The 21,381-nt window shown below is 34.1% G+C and overlaps 1 protein-coding gene across 2 annotated transcripts in view; it reads right to left on the bottom strand.

Moving 5' to 3' along the window:
- Positions 1-21,381, bottom strand: part of LOC148273663 (sodium-dependent neutral amino acid transporter B(0)AT3) — a 126,089-nt gene that overhangs the window by 82,283 nt on the left and 22,425 nt on the right. For both annotated transcript variants that reach the window (XM_088238392.1, XM_088238391.1), the window contains exon 2: positions 12,898-13,673. In XM_088238392.1, coding sequence (XP_088094518.1) covers positions 12,898-13,162 — 265 coding nt within the window. In that variant the 5' untranslated portion in view covers positions 13,163-13,673. The remainder of the gene's footprint in view (positions 1-12,897; positions 13,674-21,381) is intronic.

The following is a 21,381-nucleotide window of genomic DNA, read 5'->3' as shown; positions in this document are numbered from 1 at the left end:
TGAATATCAAGGCACTTTGGCCTTGATAGTATTCATTATTTACGCTGAAATCTGAATATTACACTTCATTTTTAGTCTAGTCCTATTACAAATGTTCGAATTTCCGCGCACGCGCATTAAGGTTCATAACGTTGTCATATTGTTTTACAAGACTCAGAGATAAGAACATTCAACTCGTGTATTGCATTCAGTTTCAAATGGCGTATTATTGTAATTTGGCCAAATTTTAAGAACATATGGAGTTTTAAGTACTGTTATAATGTTTACAGCTTCACCGCTAGACGCCCCTGCTCCAATGTTCCGTTAATTTATATAAGATAAACTATTAATTATTATTACTATCATGAAAAACTTATATTTTATTTATTTATTTACATAAATTTTATTGCACATTATTTGAGACATAACTCCATGGAATGAAAAATCCTGTGTTGAAATGGGACGGGCAATTAGTTGACACAGACATACGAGTATTTCACCACAAGTATAGGATCAGAAACACAAAAAAAATCATTTAAAAAAAACATATATCTGGCACATCAATATGGTAAACAGTAAACTCAAACATTCAGAAAATCATCAAGGAGTTTTTAATACCCTGTCATCGCTCTAATTTTCTTGCCTCCTCTTTCACAGCCGCTCGATTGTGGAATAATCTACCCACTAATCTACCCCTTTATTTACATTTAAGTCAAGATTAAAATGTCACTATCTAAATATTTAAATTGTACCTTTATCCTTCTTCTTTCCTTTTCATCCCCTCTCCTCTCTTCATAGTATAGTGTTATTTTTTTAAAAAATATATCTCCTCTCTCCTCTCTCCATTGTATAGTGTTAATTTTTAATTCTTTAATTAATCTTTGTTTTTAATTTTTGTATAAAACTGTAAGATTCAATATGTCCATGTATTTATAATTTTCTCAAACTGAACGGTTTGGGTAGGTAGGAAGAAATTGTCTTAAGGCAATATGCCCGCCCTTATATGCATATATATTGTATATGTATATAAAGTGTCAAATAAAATAAAATAAATACTCAAAACATTGTTGACCTAATACTTTTCAAATTACTCACGATACCACATATTCTCCTTAAAGAATTAATATTATTACAATTTTACATGATAAATTGTCTACAATACATTTTTGTTATTACTCTATTTCTTTTCATACATTTGAAAGAAGCCACAAACATAATTTAATCATATGTCATTAAAAAAGTTTTATGACGTCACCACATGCATTTAGTTTGGCAAAGGAAAAACGTCCAGCGTCCGCGTAGGAAGATAACGTAATTCCCTTAACATCATTATTTAATAAACAGTTTCCATGGAAACTCCAGAACTACCTCATCTTGCCAATTTTATTTCTATTTTATTGCTTACACACGAAATTAAAGAAATTTATGGCTGTAAAAGAGACTTCTCTCGTAACTAAAATTGAATAAAGGTTTTTCAAAAAAATAGAACCGTTTAAATGATAAATATAAAAATAATTATTTATTCCAGTCAACATCCTTTTTTTATTTTTTATTTTATTTATAAGGGATATCAACAGTAATACATGTAACAAAAATATAACAAATTAAATATACAGAGAATAAAACCAATGACAGATATCCACAGAAATACATTAAATACACGTACAATACATACTAGTGTGTTTGTGTGAGTGTAAGTGAGTGAGAGGGTGGGTGAGTGGGTGTTATTTATTTATTTATTTTTGCACCACAACAGGCCAGGAGGCCCAATTACAGTGGTGAATTACATCACAGAACACCCAGGCTTGAGAAAAATCACATTTTTGTGTTCTCACCGGGAATCGAACCCGGAACCTTTCGTGTGTGAGTCAAGCGTCTTGACCACTACACCACGGAGGCCGCCGGAGGTTATATTGGAATGAGGGTGGACATGTGTGTAAATATTGCACAAGTGTCAAGTGTCGAAAATATAAATATATGTAAAATATTAAGAATTAGAGATAAAATATAATAAAATAAAATAAGATAAAATAAGACTTTATCATTGAAACTTAGTACTAGACAAAAAAAGTAGGTTTTAAGACGCGCATTTTAAATGTTATTTTTTTTGCAATCAAATGGATCAATAAGGGGAAAGTTCAAATTATATTCACTAGCAAAACGTAGTGGAGAGTTCTGGGCATGGTTCGTACGAACTGCTGGCACATGAAATAGAGAGCTCGACGTATGACGGGTGAATAGCTGGGGACATTTAATGATAACTCCGACAAAAGAGCCGGACTATCAAGGCGTCCACTAAATATGTCATGAAGCACCCCCATGTCCAACAGTAGACGGCGATCTAAAGTAAGCAAGTGGTGTTTTTTGTAGAAAGACATATAATTGAGATCGGTATACCTGCATCTCCAGTTAAGATGTCTATGAAATGTCCATTGAATAAATCCTTGAAAAAAAAACATTTCTGTTACTTGAAAGTAAGATGATCAGTAAGGCTTCAGGTGCCTGTCTAGGGACTATGAAATATTCCAGTTTAACATTTCCCTCACTAAGTATCTAAAAATTACACATGATCCGAACGGGGGGACCAAACGACCCCAGCGCCTACTTGTATATGGCGTCAGGAGAATAAAACGTTGGAAGTGTTTAAGACCGTGCAAAAATTTATTCATGTTTTCGCGTACACATATTTTCCTCATTTATATATTTTATTTATTTTTGTTAGTTTACCGAATGCTTAGAGTGAAATACATAGAGTGAAACTGAGCCTTGTATTATTTACGTTTTTTTTTTGTTTTAACATTAAAAATATTTAAAAAACAGCTATTTCAAAATTTAAAAACAAAAACAGGAAAATGCTTCTTTCTATTCATTTCACGATTACAAAAAATATACTGCAAATAGCTTCAATAATACTTGAAGTATCGAAGTAAAATCGATCTATGGGAGATTCGAATCCCCCTTTCCGGCTAGGTTAAAAACACCCTTTTTAAGCTCAACTATGTCGGGAATCGAACCCAAGGGCCCGAGGCTCGAACCCCACTCAACCCAAAGTTGATTTCCATTTTCTAATAGTGAGTTATTTACAACTTGTTGAAAATTGCCAGCAAAATTGAAATATTCGGTTAAATTATAAGATCGCTAATATTTCTTTATTAAAAAAAAAATATATTAAAACCCCGGGCATGCTCCAACAGTTTAGAGACTAGAAGAAATGTGTATTTGACAACACATTTTAATCTATTGTTGCGCGGTATTGCCGATAATCCTGAGATTATGATAAGCATTCCTAATAATTACCTAAGACAGCGTCAGCGTAGATTGTTTCATATTCCGATATATAGGACTAACTTGCCGATGGTTATGCCTCTTGGAAGGGCTACCGCTATGCTGAACAACATCGCTCTGAATGCTGATCTGTTCCATATATCCGAAGGGGTTCTCCGGAGCAGGATTCTCCTACTATTTTTACAAGGATCACTTTATATATTTTTCGTCTTTTTATAATATGGAAGTCTTGAATTTTAGTTTGTTATGTGCATGTTATTTTTAATAAATTAATTGAATTGAATATCTCGATCATTATCAGGAAATAAACAAAAAAAAAATAATAAATTCTAATTTAATTTTTAATTAACATCGGTGGACACGTTTTAGTGAGTTTTTAATGTGATTCCAATTCGGTGTATCATTTCAAAGACAATAAAATCTGGCATTCGTTAATCCGGATCGTTTGAGTTTTACAGTATGTATATGTATTTATTTGTTTATTTATTTATTCATATTTTTCGCTTACAAACTATAAATAATAATTAAAATAATGTGACCTCACTGGGGTTCCCCGTGCCGAGGACACTTAAAAATTTAGTTTTTTTAAATTTACATTTGAGAATAAACAAAGAAGACTAACTTAAAAAACAAACATAATTAACAAATATTCAGACAGTTTTAAAAACAAGGTATTTATGTAAATCTATATTATTTATATTAAAAAACACACAATGAAAATAACAAAAACCTAACATAAGCTTTACAGTTGTGGAGCAGTCAATTCAGTATTGGTATGGGCGAATAAGACAATCCATTTTACTTCTACCTAGCTCCACTATCCACTTTTTTATAGCCTTTATAAACATTTTCTCATTACTAATTGCTTTAATAGATAGTGGAAGTAGGTTATAGATTTTAATTGAATAATACTCAAAATCCCTTTGTCTGTATGTTCTCATATCTAGTAATAGAGGCATTGACGAGTTCAGTTCGTAAACTATAAATAAGAAATATATATGCGCAAGTGTGTAATCCATACGTGCATGTATATGTTCATGTATGTTTATGAATGCATTACATGTGCCCGGACTAAACACAGATTTTCTAGCGAGTAGGGACAAGTTCACAGGCGTGCCTGGTTGTGTCACAATAAGTTGAGTTTTAGTATTTTATTTATTTACGTATTATGTTTTTATTATGTAAAAATATAACTGTCGGCCCCGTGGTGTAATGAGGCACCATGAGGGAGGTCTCGGGTTCGGTTCCCGACATGGTTGATGTGAAATATTATTTAAATGGGTGTTTTTCACAATACAATATTTCATAGTCCCTAGACTGGTACCTGAGGCGTAGGACTGATCACCTTACCTTCGTGTAATGATCGAGATACGATGCGATTGGTGTACCAATGCAGTGCCCTATGCACTATTCGGTGCGGAAAGGGAATGATGGTGATATAAAAAAATAATTACCTCCATATGAGTAAATCTTATTAAAGGTCCATTATCATTGAAAGTTTTCGCATATTAACTATAATTCGCAGTAACCTGAGTGCTTGGCAGATACGATACTGATACGAACTGTTATCAGAGTGGGAAACGATAAAGCCATTAGTAAATCTGTCACCCCGCTGCCGTGACTGTGACACGGTGACAGCACTTAGTTGCCACTTGTGATTTATTTTATCGGACCCCACCTGTGTTGTGAGTTGTGAGTTGTAAGCTGTGAGCTGTGACCAGGGTTGCCAATTTGTGGGGAATTCCCTAAACTATGGGAAATCTCAACTCGATTGGGGATTTTGTGGGGTTTGGTACTATGCGGGAAAATGCGGGAATTTTAACATTTTAATGTTTCTTAGTTTATTTTTAGCTAACACATTAATATGTTGTGTTTGATGGTAAGTGATTAAAATATTAATATTATTATGAATGAAATCGATATTTTTTAATAGCAACACAATATCAAATTCGAATAGTAATTTAGGGATCCCTTTTTTAACGGAAAATGAAATAAATATAAATAAATAAAACCATGACAGTCGAATGAGCACATTAGGTACCAGTACAAACGACTGCTTGCGTTTTATTTTATTATCTTTCAAAATAATAACAGTTTTGAGCAAAAAATTACAAATGGTTGTTAAACGCTGTTGATAAAAAAGCGCAAGATAATCCTAAGGTAGGTTATCAACAAAATTTGTTTGATTCTTCTTAAGAGTCCACAAACGTCCCCTCGAAATATCGAGGATGATTGGACCTTTAGTCTATTTTGTTTGAATTAAAAAATATTGTAATATTATATGTGCATAAATGGCGAAGTTACCGATGGTGGACCCTCGCAACACTCACGATTTTAGCCAGTTTTTATTTCATGTTATTATAGACACATTTTATCAAAACTGTGTTTTCTTTCTTGAGATAATTATGTGGGGAATTTGTGGGGAATCGGGACTTTATTTTCTCCCCATTTGGGTAATTTGATCTAGAATTTTGGGAAATTCGCAAAATTAGCATTGGTAACGCTGGCTGTGACGATCTTTGCATAAAGGGTTGCATTAGAGCAGAGGTCGGCAAACTGCGGCTCGCGAGTCACATGCGGCTCTTTAGCCTCTTGACTGCGGCTCACACAGAGCAAGTTTCACCTTCATTTGATGGATTTCTCCTACCGGATATAAAGAAGAACTTAAATTTTTAATGCCACTAAAAGTTCCACCACGTGGCGAGAATATTGCAAATGCTGTCATTGAATGCATGGAAAAACGTCATATTAAACTCGATAATATTGTTTCAATGATGCAGATGGGGCAAAATGAATTTTTAAGAAAATTTTGAATCAACCATACTTAATAATTATGTAATTTCTTTTGCCGTTAATTTCATTATTTTACTTTGCTTTTTCTCACAAACTGTTTACATTCAATTGAACGTAGTTATGCAAAAAGCAGCCAGTCATAGAAAAGTGAAACTGAGATAATAGCACTTTTGTGAAAAGAGTGAATAATTGAATCTACACAACAGTTGGAATGTGTTTGACTTTAAAAAACGACAAACAATAAGTACATTAGTTTTTTTATACAACAAACGAGAATGCAATTATGTATTTGACCAGTTTTATTGCATTTTAAAGCACCGTAATATTTGTCTAATTTGTGGGTCTTTTCTGCAAATTGAGAAATGCCGTTTTTGAGATAGACGCCATTTTGAAAAGGTGATTACGCAATATTGCAATGGAACAGAGTGAGACAAATTATTGAAACATGTGTTGGCGGTGTACTTTAAGAGAATATTCTATTATATGAAAAATATTTATTGTTTTATTACCCCCTTAGTTAGACCCTGTACATTGTAATAAAACAATAAATATTTTTCATATAATATAATATATATAAATGTACCGACACTTAAGATAATATTTAGTTTTATTTAAATTATCCTTTCACTATATAATATTCACCAGTCTGAAGATGCCCATAGAGGGTAAAAGCGCTAATTGGTCAAAATAAAAAAGTGGAAGTGTACCAAGTATTTTTAATAACTTAATAACTTATAAGTTATAACATCATTACAATATTATTATTATTAATTAATTAACATTAACAGTAAGTTGCACACATATAATTAAGAATAGTTCAGAAACCGCATATGCACATCAAACAGAAGACGACTCAACTACTCATAAATGAGTAAATTTACGTTTTGACCCATTAGTTTCTTTGTAGACGTTGCTCAGTATGCAACTCCTGATTTGAATTCAACTATGCCGTGGTGTGTCCTTTTAAAGTGTAGAAATACTGCTAGGATCTTAAAGAAACAGGATGCAATCACATTTCATGTGTAATTAACAAATGAATGTTTAAGTATCAAATGCATTACTTAAAAATTGAATTATTTTTCCATCAGTCAGATTGCCGAAGAAACAAAATGGAAATTTCGTTAGTGTTGCCAGGGTAGTAATTTTTTTTACCCTACTTTGCTCATCTAATGAGAGAATTAATGGAAATTGGACCTCGGATTAAACAACTCTGTGGTGGATATTTGACCGACATTTTTTCAAAACATCGAATATTATTTAACATAATATAAAAATATCCGTTTTATGTAAAAAAAAAAATGTTTTATATTTTAAGTTTAAAGTTCATTAATTCAATAACTCTTATTAAATGACCCTTTACTTTTCTACTCTGTTGTGTCAATCAATATTTCCGCATGCACAATAAAATTTTAGAGAAATTAACAGATTGCTTTATTTTTACCTTACTGTCATGATTTTTTTTCCATCAAGCAACATTACGATGCGATCTCACGAATGCGCGCGGTGAAAGTAGGGCATAGTGGGGGAATTATTAGACACAGTCCGATGTTTTAAAATATGATTCTACGCTCCTTCTGAACTATTCGTAATTCTATGATGCATATAAATTATTGATCGAATGATAAAAATCTGGTTTCACAAACAATTTTTGCCCTGTATGCAAGGCGCCGCAAAACGCTCGCCACTTATTTTTACTTATATGGGTATTTTTTATAATACCATTAAACCTTAATAATGACGATTACATGAGTTTTTTATTACTAAATTCAGCCGATAACAGGTTATTAGCACCGAAAATGAGTTAGATTTTCACATTTCCTAATAAATTAATCCCTAATGAGATGTCTACCAAAATAAAAGACGATATAAAAGACCATATCTGGCTTTACAAAATCCTTCATCACTGCCTTAAGCTAGGGTTTCCTAGGACAGCGGTGGCCGTATCTTAACGGCCGTAGTGAACGGTGATGCGGTAGACTGCCGTTTTAACGGTGACTAGAGTGTGGTTTCCTAGGAAAATAGTGTTAAACGGTGTTGATAACACCGTTTTCATAGGAAACCACTCTCTCGGCACTGTTACGACCGCTATCCACCGCATCACCGTTCACTACGGCCGTTAAGATACGGGCACCGCTGTCCTAGGAAACCCTAGCTTTAATGCGTCGCGCCCCTCATCAATAACTAGTGACCGGCCGAAACAAGATTTCCAGCCTAAACCGGCACCGAAACCTTTTTAAATGAGTTAAAGTCACTTCAAAACGCCCAAACCTAGGCGTTTTTATTGTAAAACCTTAGAGTATATAAATCTTAGAGTCTGTACTATTTCGAGATTCGTAAGAATTTTTTAAAAAAGGGCGTGGTCATGTGTTTAGCGAGGACGTCCTTCTTTCCCAGATACTTATAAAACAGAATGAGGAAGTTCAGTGGTTTTTTTCGAATTTTTTATTTGTTAATAGACTGTTAAACTAAGTCAAAAATTTTTTTTTTAATTTTTACATATCCCATATATCGGCGCTACGATTTTTTAAAGTTTGTATTTCTGAAATAACTCCGCGTGTGACGTCAGAGGTTCATTTCCGCTTATTCTCATTCAGTTCTTCCTATTGGTCCAGAAGCGACAAGCAGACCGGAAATCTTCCATAGCTCTCAGATCATAGGTTGATTCACATGAACCAGTGACGTCATTTAAAGTAGTGCGTTTTTATCAAAATATTTTTTATTATTTTTTCTGTACATTTTCAAGAAACTTTGAGGTACAATTTAATGCTCTAATTTTTACCCCGCGTAAGAAAACATTTTTTGTAACCAATTTACCGTAGGGCTGAAGTTCCTCATTGTCACAAATGCACGATTATCTGTTAATTTTTACAGAAATTCGCAGGGGTACAATAAAATTGATAATTTGAGGCACAGTTTACGTTGATTTTAATTTGATAACATGTTCAAAGCTTCTCTAAAAACACGTTCATTATGTGTGCAAATCAAAATAACGCCATCTGACGAATATTAGGGTGAGCTACCAGTTATTGAAGATTTCTCTCTAAAGTTAAACCTTACGATGTCATTATTCATCACCAACGCCTGAAACAATATGATATACCCCCAGAATCCTAAACTCTCTGAGTTTTTATTGCTTTTTTTTTCTTCTCAAATATGTATATATTTTTAATCCTTTTTCTGTTCTTGGTTCCTCTTTTTCTTGCTTTTCAAACTCATTATCTAATCCCAAAAAAAGTGTTTTGTAAAGTGTCCTCGGCACGGTTAACCCCAGTGTGGACACATTTTTTGATTATTAATTGTGTTTATATAATGTAAAAAAAAAATAATAAAAAAAATATTGAAGTAAATTTAATAGATTTTTGAAGTGAACAATTATATTACCGTCTGTTTGAAGTAAATATAAACCTTGTACATTATAAGCAGGGTAAAAAATAATGTAACTCCCATATCTTCTTCTCTTAGTGCCCTGTCAGGTATCCCCAACGTTGGCAATCACTCTGGCAAAAGTCTCCCAAGCCAGTCCAGTCTCTTTCCAGTATATTTCGCAGCCAGGACATCTGTCTTCTTCCAGCCCCTCTGTGACCCTCAATCTTGCCTTTCAAAATTAAATGAACCAAGTGGTACTTTTCTCCACGCATAATATGCCCCAGATATGAAATTTTACGAACTTTTATGGTGGTTAAGAGTTCTCTGTTCGTTCTAGCTCGACTTAAGCTTCTGAGTTCGTTATTAGGTCTGTCCAAGATATCTTAAGCATTCTGCGATGCAACCACATCTCAAAAGCCTCCAGCCTATTCATAGTGTTCATTTTCAGAGTCCAAGTCTCACAACCATACAACAATACAGACCACACATAACATTTTACCAATATTTGCCTTATTTTCAAATTGAGATTAGCATTGCAGAAGAGGGATTTCATTTTATTAAAAGCAGCTCTAGCTGTCTCAATTCTGCATTTAATTTCTATATATGTGTCAAGGGTCTCTGTTAGAACGCTGCTGAGGTATTTAAATGTGTCCACCTTTTCAATGTCAATACCCTTTAATTTGAGAGAAAAGGCAGAGTAATCAAGGCGTAACTAGTAACTCACATGTAATAAATAACTCCCGTATAAAAAAAATATTTCAAAAAAAATTCACAAGCAAAATGCACAAAACTATTTTTAAGAAAGGAGTTAAGGACTGGATTCTCCTTAGTGGGAGGGATTTGATTGGGAAACTCCTTGATGATTTGCCGAATATTTGAGTTTGATGTTTACCATATTGATGTGCCATATATTATTTTGTTTCTGATCCAATATAATATTTGTCGTGATATACTCGTATGTCTGTGTTAACTAATTACTCGTCCCAACTCAACACAGGACTTTTAGTCCCATGGGATTGGGACTTATGTATCAAAAAAGGTGTAATGAACTGTTTATAAGTAAATAATAATGAGAAAAAGATATTTCTGTTAAAACATATGGATATCTAGAATATATTGTAATATAAATATACGGTTTGTTACGTTTATTTTTAGGCACGAATAACCTTGATGTTTTACGCACCATTTTCGTTTCTATGATTAAATCGTTTGATTGTTATTTAATCGCTTAGCTTAATTGAAATATTCAGAGTTATTTTAACGACAAAATAATGATCGATAATGAGCCTTGGTGATTTTATCGACTGTCCAAACACGGGGGGGGGGGGGCAGGGGGGGGGGGGGGGGGGGCAGATTAGTGTGTTAAGGACGGCATTCCCTCACCATGACGGCAAAGTTGAAGATGAATTCTCCCCAGCGATTACGGATATACACGATACACTACCGACCCCCCACCTTCAAGTTTTAAGGTACTTACATCGGTATGTACCGACGAGTCTTGTACCTTACGGTTCACACAACTTCTCATTTAAAGTGACAAAAGTTTTGCTCCACCGAGCAGTTTTTGCTTTAATTAAAATTTATTTAATTTTTTAATCGTTCTGAGGTGGTCATTTTTTTCAAAACCCTATTTAAAATATGAAGTAAATTTTGAAGTAGAATTCAATTCGGACATAACTGTCAGTTTTAAATCCGAACGACTAGATGCAGGGGCTAGAATGGCTAGATGCTGCCCCATTAACATATAAGAGCATCTAGCCGTAAAAACGTTGCCACTGTAAAAAACAAATTTAGTTATTATATTTTTGCATCTGTTTTACTATCTTCCTGTGTGTACGTATCGAGATGTCAAAATACTTTAGTAGATGTTTGTAATACCTCGGTAGATAAATACAGACGAAAGTTAAGCATACCATCTTAGTGATTGTCAAAAATCATAAAAAAATCATGTTCAAGCTAGCATTTTTTGCTTTAATTGCGATTTTCTTGAGTTGATGATCAATTCGAAGAGGCCACTTTTTTTCACAGAAGCATATTTAAAATATGAATGAAAACTATTTTTAATTTGAATTAAGTAAGGAACGCGGAGTAAATTTTCGGCGTCATTTATAGGTTGAATTCGATCATATGACGTCAGAGATGACACGCAGGTAGAGCGTACCGAGGTAGATAGAGAAAATACAGAAGATAACTATACCGTCTCGGTATGTACCGATAAAAATAGCCTTTGTAATTGCCCCCCTGATTGAAATAAGAAGTTTAAAATTTTAACGAAGTTTGTCGATATAAGTAAACTCGAGTTTGCCATTCGAGAATTTGAGTATTTACCTTGTACCATTCCTGTCGGATACATGAATGGTTGAATGTCACTAATGAAAGCAATTGATAATTTCATACAAATATGTATTTTTCTATGGAAAATTCTAGTTTTTAGGGTTTTTTTAAGAATAACCCGCTAGCCTCTATTTAGAGGCTTGTCAGCAGATGGGAAGAGGTGAAATGGAAGGAGGGTAAGAAAAATATACCACAACACTCAGACCAATTATCGCTTCAAGATCTCCGAGATCGACAGCTGCCCATGCGACGATGAAACTCCTCAAGATGTCCCTCACCTGTTGATGCATTGCCCCCTTTTCAGCTTTCAAAGACAACAGCTGGAGGCGCGATGCAGAAGCTTGGGTGAAGATCTATGCGACATCCCATCGGTGATAGGTAATAAAGAACTCACGCGAGAGGTAGCATCATACATGGTCAATATAGTGCATGCAATTGGTAAAATAAACCAAAGTAGGGAAGAAAATGCCGAACACTCCTCTAGTGGAGCGTAAGGCCTGTTGACTACTGCCAACAGGCCGGCTTGTCCTGAAGAGTTTTGAGTGGTTTCCTCTCCACACGAGCAAATGCCGAGAAGTCCCTAAATTGCCCACATAAGTATATCCCTCCTGATCCCAACAGTTTAGATAAATTTAATTGCAGAAAAATCCACTTTTGAAATATAAACCTAGTATATTATAAGCAAGGTAAATAATACAGCAACTACTTTTAAAAAACAATTTAAAAACTCAGACCAATTGAGAGAAAAATGTTTCTTGGATCTTGGGCGGGAATCGAACCAGCGACGCCAGTTTCACGGTTGGCCGTCTAACCAACAGCGCCACGGCGGCGGCGCCTGTCATCTGTCATGAGCTTTGTGCTGTCTAAAATTATACGTTTTAAATGCACGTATCTATTTAGTCATTATTCACAAACCAGTTAGCCAATCATAAACGCCCGTTTGACCATAGTGAAAATATCCATAGATTTCGTGGAACAACCAGGCGGAAAAAGTGACAAGTAGGTATAACTTACACCTGATGTTTTCACACCCTAAAGCGTCAAAATGAAACGAAAAAATAATTGTTCAAAAGTAAAGATATATTTTACAACGGTTAATTTCCTAGTACGTAATTTAGTTTAAAAAATATCGAAACTCACCGCCTCCATTTTGCTGGCACAGGTATGGAAATCTCCAGATGTTTCCCAGCCCAACAGAATATCCAATAATTGACAGGAAGAACTGCAACTTCCCCGACCACGCCGCTCTGTCTTCCGCGGGGTCATCCATATCCGGCCTCTGCAGCGACCCGCGGGATCCTTGAAGGACGATCGTAACACCGTGGTGGCCGTCGCCATTAGCCCGCGTGTTCAGAGGCGCCAACTCGTGGCCATTTCGACCGATGTCAGTCTTAGTGGCCGCCATTTTGGAGAGAAAATTTCTGACGGCTGTCAAAAAGCCCGCCTTTTGAAGCGCGTCAAAAAATCAACAAAATAATATAAATTCGTAATTATATTTAACTTTTATTATTGTAAATACGTACTAAGTCAACAAATTAAATGATTTAAGATTTTTGTTAGTTTTATTGAGATGTTTTAGTGATTTGTGGTTCAAATCCATTACTTTCCCGGGTTCTACCGATATCTAACCGCGTCTTTTTTGTCGAAGTATATTTTTAAAATTTCTTCGCATATGTGAGTCATTCATACAGAATGAAACAAGTTAATTGCAACCGGCAGAATGTCAATAATGTCGATTTACGGCGTCGAAATATCGAATGTCTATTACGTTAAATCGTTGCATTACTCTATGCAACCGCGGTCGATGACATGTTTGATTAATTTGGTATTTTGTTGTGAAATAGGATTTAATCTGTTTTTAACTAGATAATATATAGAAGCACTTTTTTCGCATTTGAGATGAACGAAGACAACACCTGGAAACAGAAAAAAAGCCGATTAATTTTCAATAAATATTTCTGCACATAGTCAACAGATAATAATAATAATATAATGGGGATTAGGGATTAGGGATTAGGGGTAGACCTTTTTATATCCTGTAATTATTTTCATGACTAAAAATTGTGTTGCTTTTAATTGAAAAAAATCTCTTATTGTTTTTATGTATATTTCATTTTTACTTTCTATGTTTATTCATTTACATATGTTTTTTTTTCTTTTTAATACTAGTATTTTAACCGTATCTTATTATTTTTTTTTATTATAAATGGTATATTCTGTAATTTATTTTTGTTCTTCAATTTTTAATTACTAACGATATATTTTCAAATTTGTATTTAAGCTTCAATTTTTATTATTATCGGTATGTTTTCCAATTTATATTTTTGTTTAATTTCTTAATTACTAATTTTATTTTTTATAATATGTATTTGTGGTTCAATTTTTATTATTATCGGTATGTTTTATAATTTATAATAATTGTGTCTCATTTATTTACTATTAATGGCATATTTTCTAATTTATTTTTATGATTCAATTTTTATTATTATTACTTGCATGTTTTCTAATTTATATTTATATTGATTTTTTCTAATGTAATTATTATTCTTTGAATTTATTAAGCATCATTTAATGAAATTAAAAATAAAAAAAAACACATGAAAAAAATAAGGTCCTTCCTAAACACAAGAATTTCCTAGCTAGTCGGGACCTGAAACAAATAAACTCTGTACATTTTAAAACTGTGAAATACTAAATAAATAAATAAATAAATAAATAAATAAATAAATAAATAAATAAATAAATAAATAAATAAATAAATAAATAAATAAATAAATAAATAAATAAATAAATAAATAAATAAATAAATAAATAAATAAATAAATAAATAAATAAATAAATAAATAAATAAATAAATAAATAATAGTTTATTAACAAAAATAACAATAACTTTATCTACTACAAACACACTTAGGTAATAGATTTCTCTGGATCATGTCTAGTCTGCCTATACCTGCCTAGCCTGCCTGCAAACATAAACAATAACATTACTTACAATATTTGAATTTGTCCAAATGTTCGTAGACAAAAGACTGGATTTCACCCCCTCGGGAGTCATTAAGATTAACAAATTACAACAGGGATGGAGAATACCTTAAATAAGGGAATATGGAAGTCTAGGCATTTACAGGGCTTATGACCTGTCATTGGCTGGTTTAAGTGGCCACTTTACACACTGTGTAACATTCACCATTTTGCCTATGTTTGAAGACAGTCAGATGAATCTCTTCGCAACAATAAAGGTTTCGGCTCTTTAACTTCACTAAAATCAACAAATGGAAGAATTGAAGAAATTTGGATGTTCAAACATAGGCAAAATAGTGAATGTTACACAGTGTGTAAAGTGGCCACTTAAACCAGCCAATGACAGGTCATAAGCCCGAACATTATTGCGACCTTAAGCATAACCCAAAATACTGAATTAGGTTGAATTGACCAAACCGTATAAGTTTTATTTCCGTTTTGAAGCAATTTTATACACCATTTGACGTTCAATCATCAGTGTGACCATTATATTTTCCATTCATACATGAAGCGTGTCATCGCGTTAAAAAAAAAAAAAAATCTTTAAATTAATCGCTCTCTGGGGGGGAGAGAATGTATCAAAATATATTATAAGCATTATCGACAAAATTAAGAAAGGTCTTTTGCGATGGTTCGGTCATGTGGAGCGAATGAATGATGAAAGAACGGCTAAAAAGATTTATGATGCGAATGTGTCTGGTTGTAGAAGTCGAGGAAGGCCGAGAAAGACATGGCATGATCAAGTACAACAAATTCTTGAAAGTGGTCATGTGAAAAGTCGGAATAATCGACGTGCGTGCATGAGAAGATGTATGAATGTGAAGGAAGCAAAGGAAGTGTGCCAGGACAGAGTGGTGTGGCGTTCTATCCTCTCTGCCTACCCCTCCGGGGAAATGGCGTGATGGTTAGTTAGTTAGTTAGTTTATCAAAATATAGAAAAGTGACCAAATATGGAATAGTATCCCTAATATGAAATACCTGCATTTTTTCGAACTAACAGTTCATGACGCAATACAGACCCTTTTTAATTATGTTGAATCTTGAAACAGGGCGCACACACACATATTCTTATGTGTGCTCTAATAATAACAATGTACATTAGGGTGGGTCGATATTTTTTTTCTTCCGAATTTTGAAATGAAGGGGTTCTAAAAAGTTGCCTTTTGGATTACTCGAAATGCAAATATATATTTTTTTTAATATTTGATACTACTATAAAATGGAACTCATTTTATAACTAGTGTCTACTGTAACTTTAAATAATTTATATAGACTTTCCGTATTGAATGTTGAAGGTTTCTTTAAAATTACTTTAATAATTAATCTTTGTACTATATTAAAAGGGTTTTATATGTTGGCATATGCACCACCCCATCCAACAATACCATTTTGTAACAAAGATTGTACAATTGAGTAATAAGCTATTTTTTTAATTATTGTTTTTAAAAATATTCCTTAATCTAATAAATATGTACAGTGGTGCCTCACACAACGAACTTAATTCGTTCCAGGAGCAAGTTCGTTATGCGAAAAGTACGTTATGTGAAACGCGTTTTCTCATAACAATACATGTTAAAAAAAATAATTCGTTCTGTAGCATAAAATATGGTAAGATGACATAAAAAAAAGATAAATTTTTTGTTATTATTTTTATTTAGATACATCTAAAAACATAATGAAAAAAACACACATTTTTTAATTTTAAGAAATAATCGAATCTTGCACATCCATTTTCCGCTTTTTGGCCGATGGTGCAGTGAAAACCTGTCCAAAGTCGTTTGTTTCTCTCTTTTCTTCAACATCTGCCGGAAATAACGGACAAGAGTATCGGAGTACAGGTCGTTGATCCTGTTTGCTTCAGCGGAATCCGGATAGTGGGCATTGGTAAACTCCTGAACTGCTTTCCATTTGACCAGGATGTTCTTGATGTCAGCAGTTGGAATTGGTTGATTGTTTGATTGTTGCTCCTCGTTATCAGATGACGCTTCCCTTTGAGCATTGTCCTGTTGTTGGGCCAGAAGTGTTTGGAGCTCTTCAGTTGTCAGCTCTTCTTTGTGTTCCTCAATAAGCTCCTCTACATCCTCTTCAACGATTGCTGCGACACGTGCGTAAGTTAAGCGTACTGCTCAGTGACTAACGACTGCCTGCGCGGAAGGATGCAATAAATCGGCAGTGATCGTGTGAAGTGGGCGACTTCGTTGTGTGAAGCGAAGTTCGTTGTGTGAAGCGAAGTTCGTTGTATGAATCGTGAAATGAACGAAAAGGGAGTTCGTTGTGTGCAGCGTTCGCTGTGCGAGGCGTTCGTTATGCGAGGCACCACTGTATATACATTTTCTAAAACGTTTAACTAGTTCACTGATATGGTCTTTCCATTTTAAGTTTTGGTCTATGAATACACCAAGATATTTCATTTTTTCTGTTGTATAAAGTACTGTACATGTATTGGTAATGTATATTAATGTAAATAAGGAGTTAAATGGCGGCTTCCGTGGTGTACTAGTCAAGATGCTTGACTCACCCATGGATGGCTCCGGGTTCGATTCCCGGTGAGAACAAAAAAAAAGTGATTTTTCTCAAGCCTGGGTGAACCGTAATGTAATTCACCTCTGTAACTGGGTCTCTTGACCTATTGTGGTGCAAAAAAAAACAACAAAAAACAAATAAATAAATAAACCCGAGACCTCTTGCACGGTAGGCAAATGCGCTGACCATTACACCACGAGACCGAAAAAATAAACAGCAACAAATAAAAAAAGTAAAAAATAATACAATTGAAAACAATCACCTTAGCTGATTTACCGTGTCGTGTGGATCTGTACGATCGAATCCATCTGAAATTGGCTTTTCAAGGGTATTTAGAATGGACCACTCCTCTCACACGGCATCCTGCAGACTATTATAATTGGACTCATTAGTTATGTGTAGGTACTATTGTATGGGACCTAACGTATGCACATGAGTAGAATGTAATTAATCAAATTAGACAATTAATCATTGCACAAAATGTACTTGGGTAATTCGGTCGATTGAATTAATTTTGTTTGGATCTAAATGTGTTGCAACCAGTGGCGGTATTTCCATAGAAACCCATAAGCCGGGCTTGCCTATTAATTTTACTTCAAAATGACCAAATCTGGACCAAACGCTTAAAAAGAATTAACTTCGTTGTTTAAATTTCCTGGGATATAATATAATGAAAAGTGGAAGCACGTAAATAATTAAATAATACCGAAAAAAATAAATGAAATATTATTACATAAACACACATATATTTCAAAGGGCATCTGGACAACACATTTTGAGCACCGGCCGAATACACATAGAATTCACCCTGTGCCCGGCCCATTTTTGTGAAATTTCATGCTTTGCGAAGGGTTTCTTAAACGTGTAATAATTATGAAAATACTTGGTTAATCAAATCTCACTTCTCATATTTATTTGAAACAATTTAATAAGTAATTTTTGTATGATAGTTTTGCCAACATTGGCCTTTATGGGGAGCCACATTGCAATGTTCGCATATATACCTACAGCGTCCCACTCCTTTTTTTGTGCTTTGTATCCCGGAGCCGTGTAAACAGTGATTATAATAATCACGCGTTGTGTCCCGGTTCCGTGTTTTCACGTGGTTTACCAGCAGCAAAAAAGCACTAATTAAAGTACAAACTAATACCACTTTCAGACAAAGGGATTTTGAGTATCATTCAATTAAAATCTATAACCTACTTCCACTATCTATTAAAGCAATTAGTAATGAGAAAATGTTTAAAAAGGCTATAAAAAAATGGATAGTGGAGCTAGGTAGAAGTAAAATGGATTGTCTCATTCGCCCATACCAATGCTGAATCAACTGCTCCACAACTGTATGGCTTATGTTAGGTTTTTGTTGTTTTCATTGTGTGTTTTGTAATATAAATAATATAGATGTATATAAATACCTTGTTTTTAAAACTGTCTGAATATTTGTTAATTATGTTTGTTTTTTAAGTGAGTCTTCTTTGTTTATTCTCAAATGTAATAAGAAAAACTAAATTGTTAAGTGTCCTCGGCACGGGAAACCCCAATGAGGTCACATTATTTTTATTATTAATTTATAGTTTGTAAGCGAAAAATATGAATAAATAAAAAAAAAAATAAAAAAAAAAAAAGGCACTAGATGTCAATAAAATGCACTTTTTTGAACAGTTGGTAAATCACGTGAAAACACGGGACCGGGATACAACGCGTGGTTATATAATCACGTGTTTACACGGCTCCAGGATACAAAGTGTTGATGGTATAAAAATCTATGCAATATCTCACAGCAATGGTCTCTTCCATTAGACAAAATCCAGACTTGTACACTTTTCCTGAAAATGGCTTTCGTTTTGGAGAACTAAACACTTTGTATCCCGGTTTATAATCACGTGTTTACACGGCTTCAGGATACGAAGCACAAAAAAAGGATTAAGACCCTGTGTATATGTGCGAACATTGCAATGTGGCTGTCCATAAAGGCCAATGTTGGCTAAACTATCATACAAAAATGACTTATTAACCTAAATAGGTGCGAAGGTTTTCACGGTCACTGTTATCAATATTATGTATCTTTTTTGGGTGATACCGTGTATGTTGGATTTGATCCGACGTTTCGGCTACCATTGCAGGAGCCATCTTCAGGGAAAACTGTGTGTTTTATAAAGAAATGTATGTGTTTATGTACTAGTAATTTGTACCGTGTCACAGTCAGCAGTAGGCACATTTCTAGTTTTGTAGGAAAGAATAATTATGTTTATGTACTAGTAATTTGTACCGTGTTGCAGTCGGCAGTAGGCACATTTTTATTCGTTTTTGTCATATGTAGTGCTGGGAACCACGTTGAATTTAATTTAAGCCCGTCGTCTTTGTTTATATTATTTGGATGTCTGTGTATTTCAATTGCCTCTTTTATTATTCGTGCACTATAATTACTAGGTTTATGTAGAATTTTTGGTTCAAAGGCGAAAAAATGTCCTGTGTCTATAAAGTGTTCCGCTATTGCGGATTCGTCTGGGTGCCCAAGTTTACACGCTCTTTTGTGTTCGTCAATTCTCTTCTTTGCTGTGCGCCCTGTTTGTCCAATATACACTTTATCACATCCTTGGCAACTTAGTTTGTACACGGCTTCAGTTTCCAGATGATTTTTATCTTTTGGGTTTACTAGATGGTCTTTTATTTTTCCCACAGTCCCAAACACATACATTTCTCTATAAAACACACAGTTTTCCCTGAAGATGGCTCCTGCAATGGTAGCCGAAACGTCGGATCAAATCCAACATAAACGGTATCACCCAAAAAAGATACATAATATTGACTTATTAAATTATTTCAAATAAACATGAGAAGTTTCAATTGATTTAACTCAGTGTTTTCATAATTATGACACTTTTAAGAAACCCTTCATAAAACATGAAATTTCCCCGAAAGGAGCCGGGAACAAGGTAAATTCTATGTGAATTTGGCCGGTGCTCAAAGACATTGAACACTGTAGATGCTTGTGTATTTCAATTGCCTCTTTTATTATTCGTGCACTACGTCTATGCAAAATCTTTGGTTCGAAGGCGAAAATATATCCTGTGTCTATAAAGTGATAAGGTGACTTGCAACTTGGGCACCCTGAAAAATCTGCCGCTGTTTACGCTCTCCGTTGCAAACAAATTTAGGGTAAAATATACATTTAAAGGCTGTTTAAACTGCAATATTTCACTGTTCCTGGAGCGTACCAGTGCCTTATGCACCACTGAGTGCAGATAGTGAGATGATGCCGGTGAAAGATCATTGTTTTCCACTTCAACCCTTCTAGCATTGCAATATGCAACACGACACTTGAGCTCTGAGCACGCTAACTCCAATGTTGCATTTTTGCAACCTTGACCACTAGCGGTCGCACTTGGTCGGACAGCCGGCAAACCATAATCACATAACCGCTATTATTGCGGATCATTATACATGAGATCGATTGCACACTATAGACAAGAATATTATACTTATTTATATCTAAAGTACTTATTGAAACTTGAGGTGAAAGTCATGGACGCTCTAAAGGTCAAGAATACGAATATGATGCATCTCGAATTTGAAAAAAAGACCATGGAAGAACAAAACGGAAGAAGAGTGGAAAAACATAGATATGTCAACATATTACAACAACGGAGATGAAGAATATTATAGAGAGGGGAATTCCTCTTTCTTCTCTAACTCATATAGTGTCCATGCGGCTCGACTGTGGAATCATCTCCCATCCACCATCAAAGATGTTACTACATTATCTCTGTTTAAATCACGTCTGAAGAAACATCTCCTTTCTCTTCCTTAATCTCTCCTCCTTTCCTTTTCCCTCTTTTTTCATTTTTCCTATTGAGTAAGTTTTCATTTAAGGTAATTTATAAACAAATAAGTTTATTTCTATTTTTATATATCTTTAGCTTATCAATCTTTTTTTCTATTGAATATGTTCTGTAACTTGAATTATAAAAATAAAACTTTTATTTTATTGGTTGGTTGGAAGAAATTGCCATTTGGCAATAAGCCCGCCAATGTAAAAATAACATTATGTACAAAAAGTTAAATAAATATAGAAGT

This window comes from Micrasema longulum, unplaced genomic scaffold (genome assembly GCF_059751315.1).
Source record: "Micrasema longulum isolate JH-2025_06_02 unplaced genomic scaffold, ASM5975131v1 h1tg001880l, whole genome shotgun sequence".
Lineage (NCBI taxonomy): Eukaryota > Metazoa > Arthropoda > Insecta > Trichoptera > Brachycentridae > Micrasema > Micrasema longulum.
Note: the sequence above shows the minus strand (reverse complement) of the source record. Positions and strands in the feature narration are given on the sequence as shown.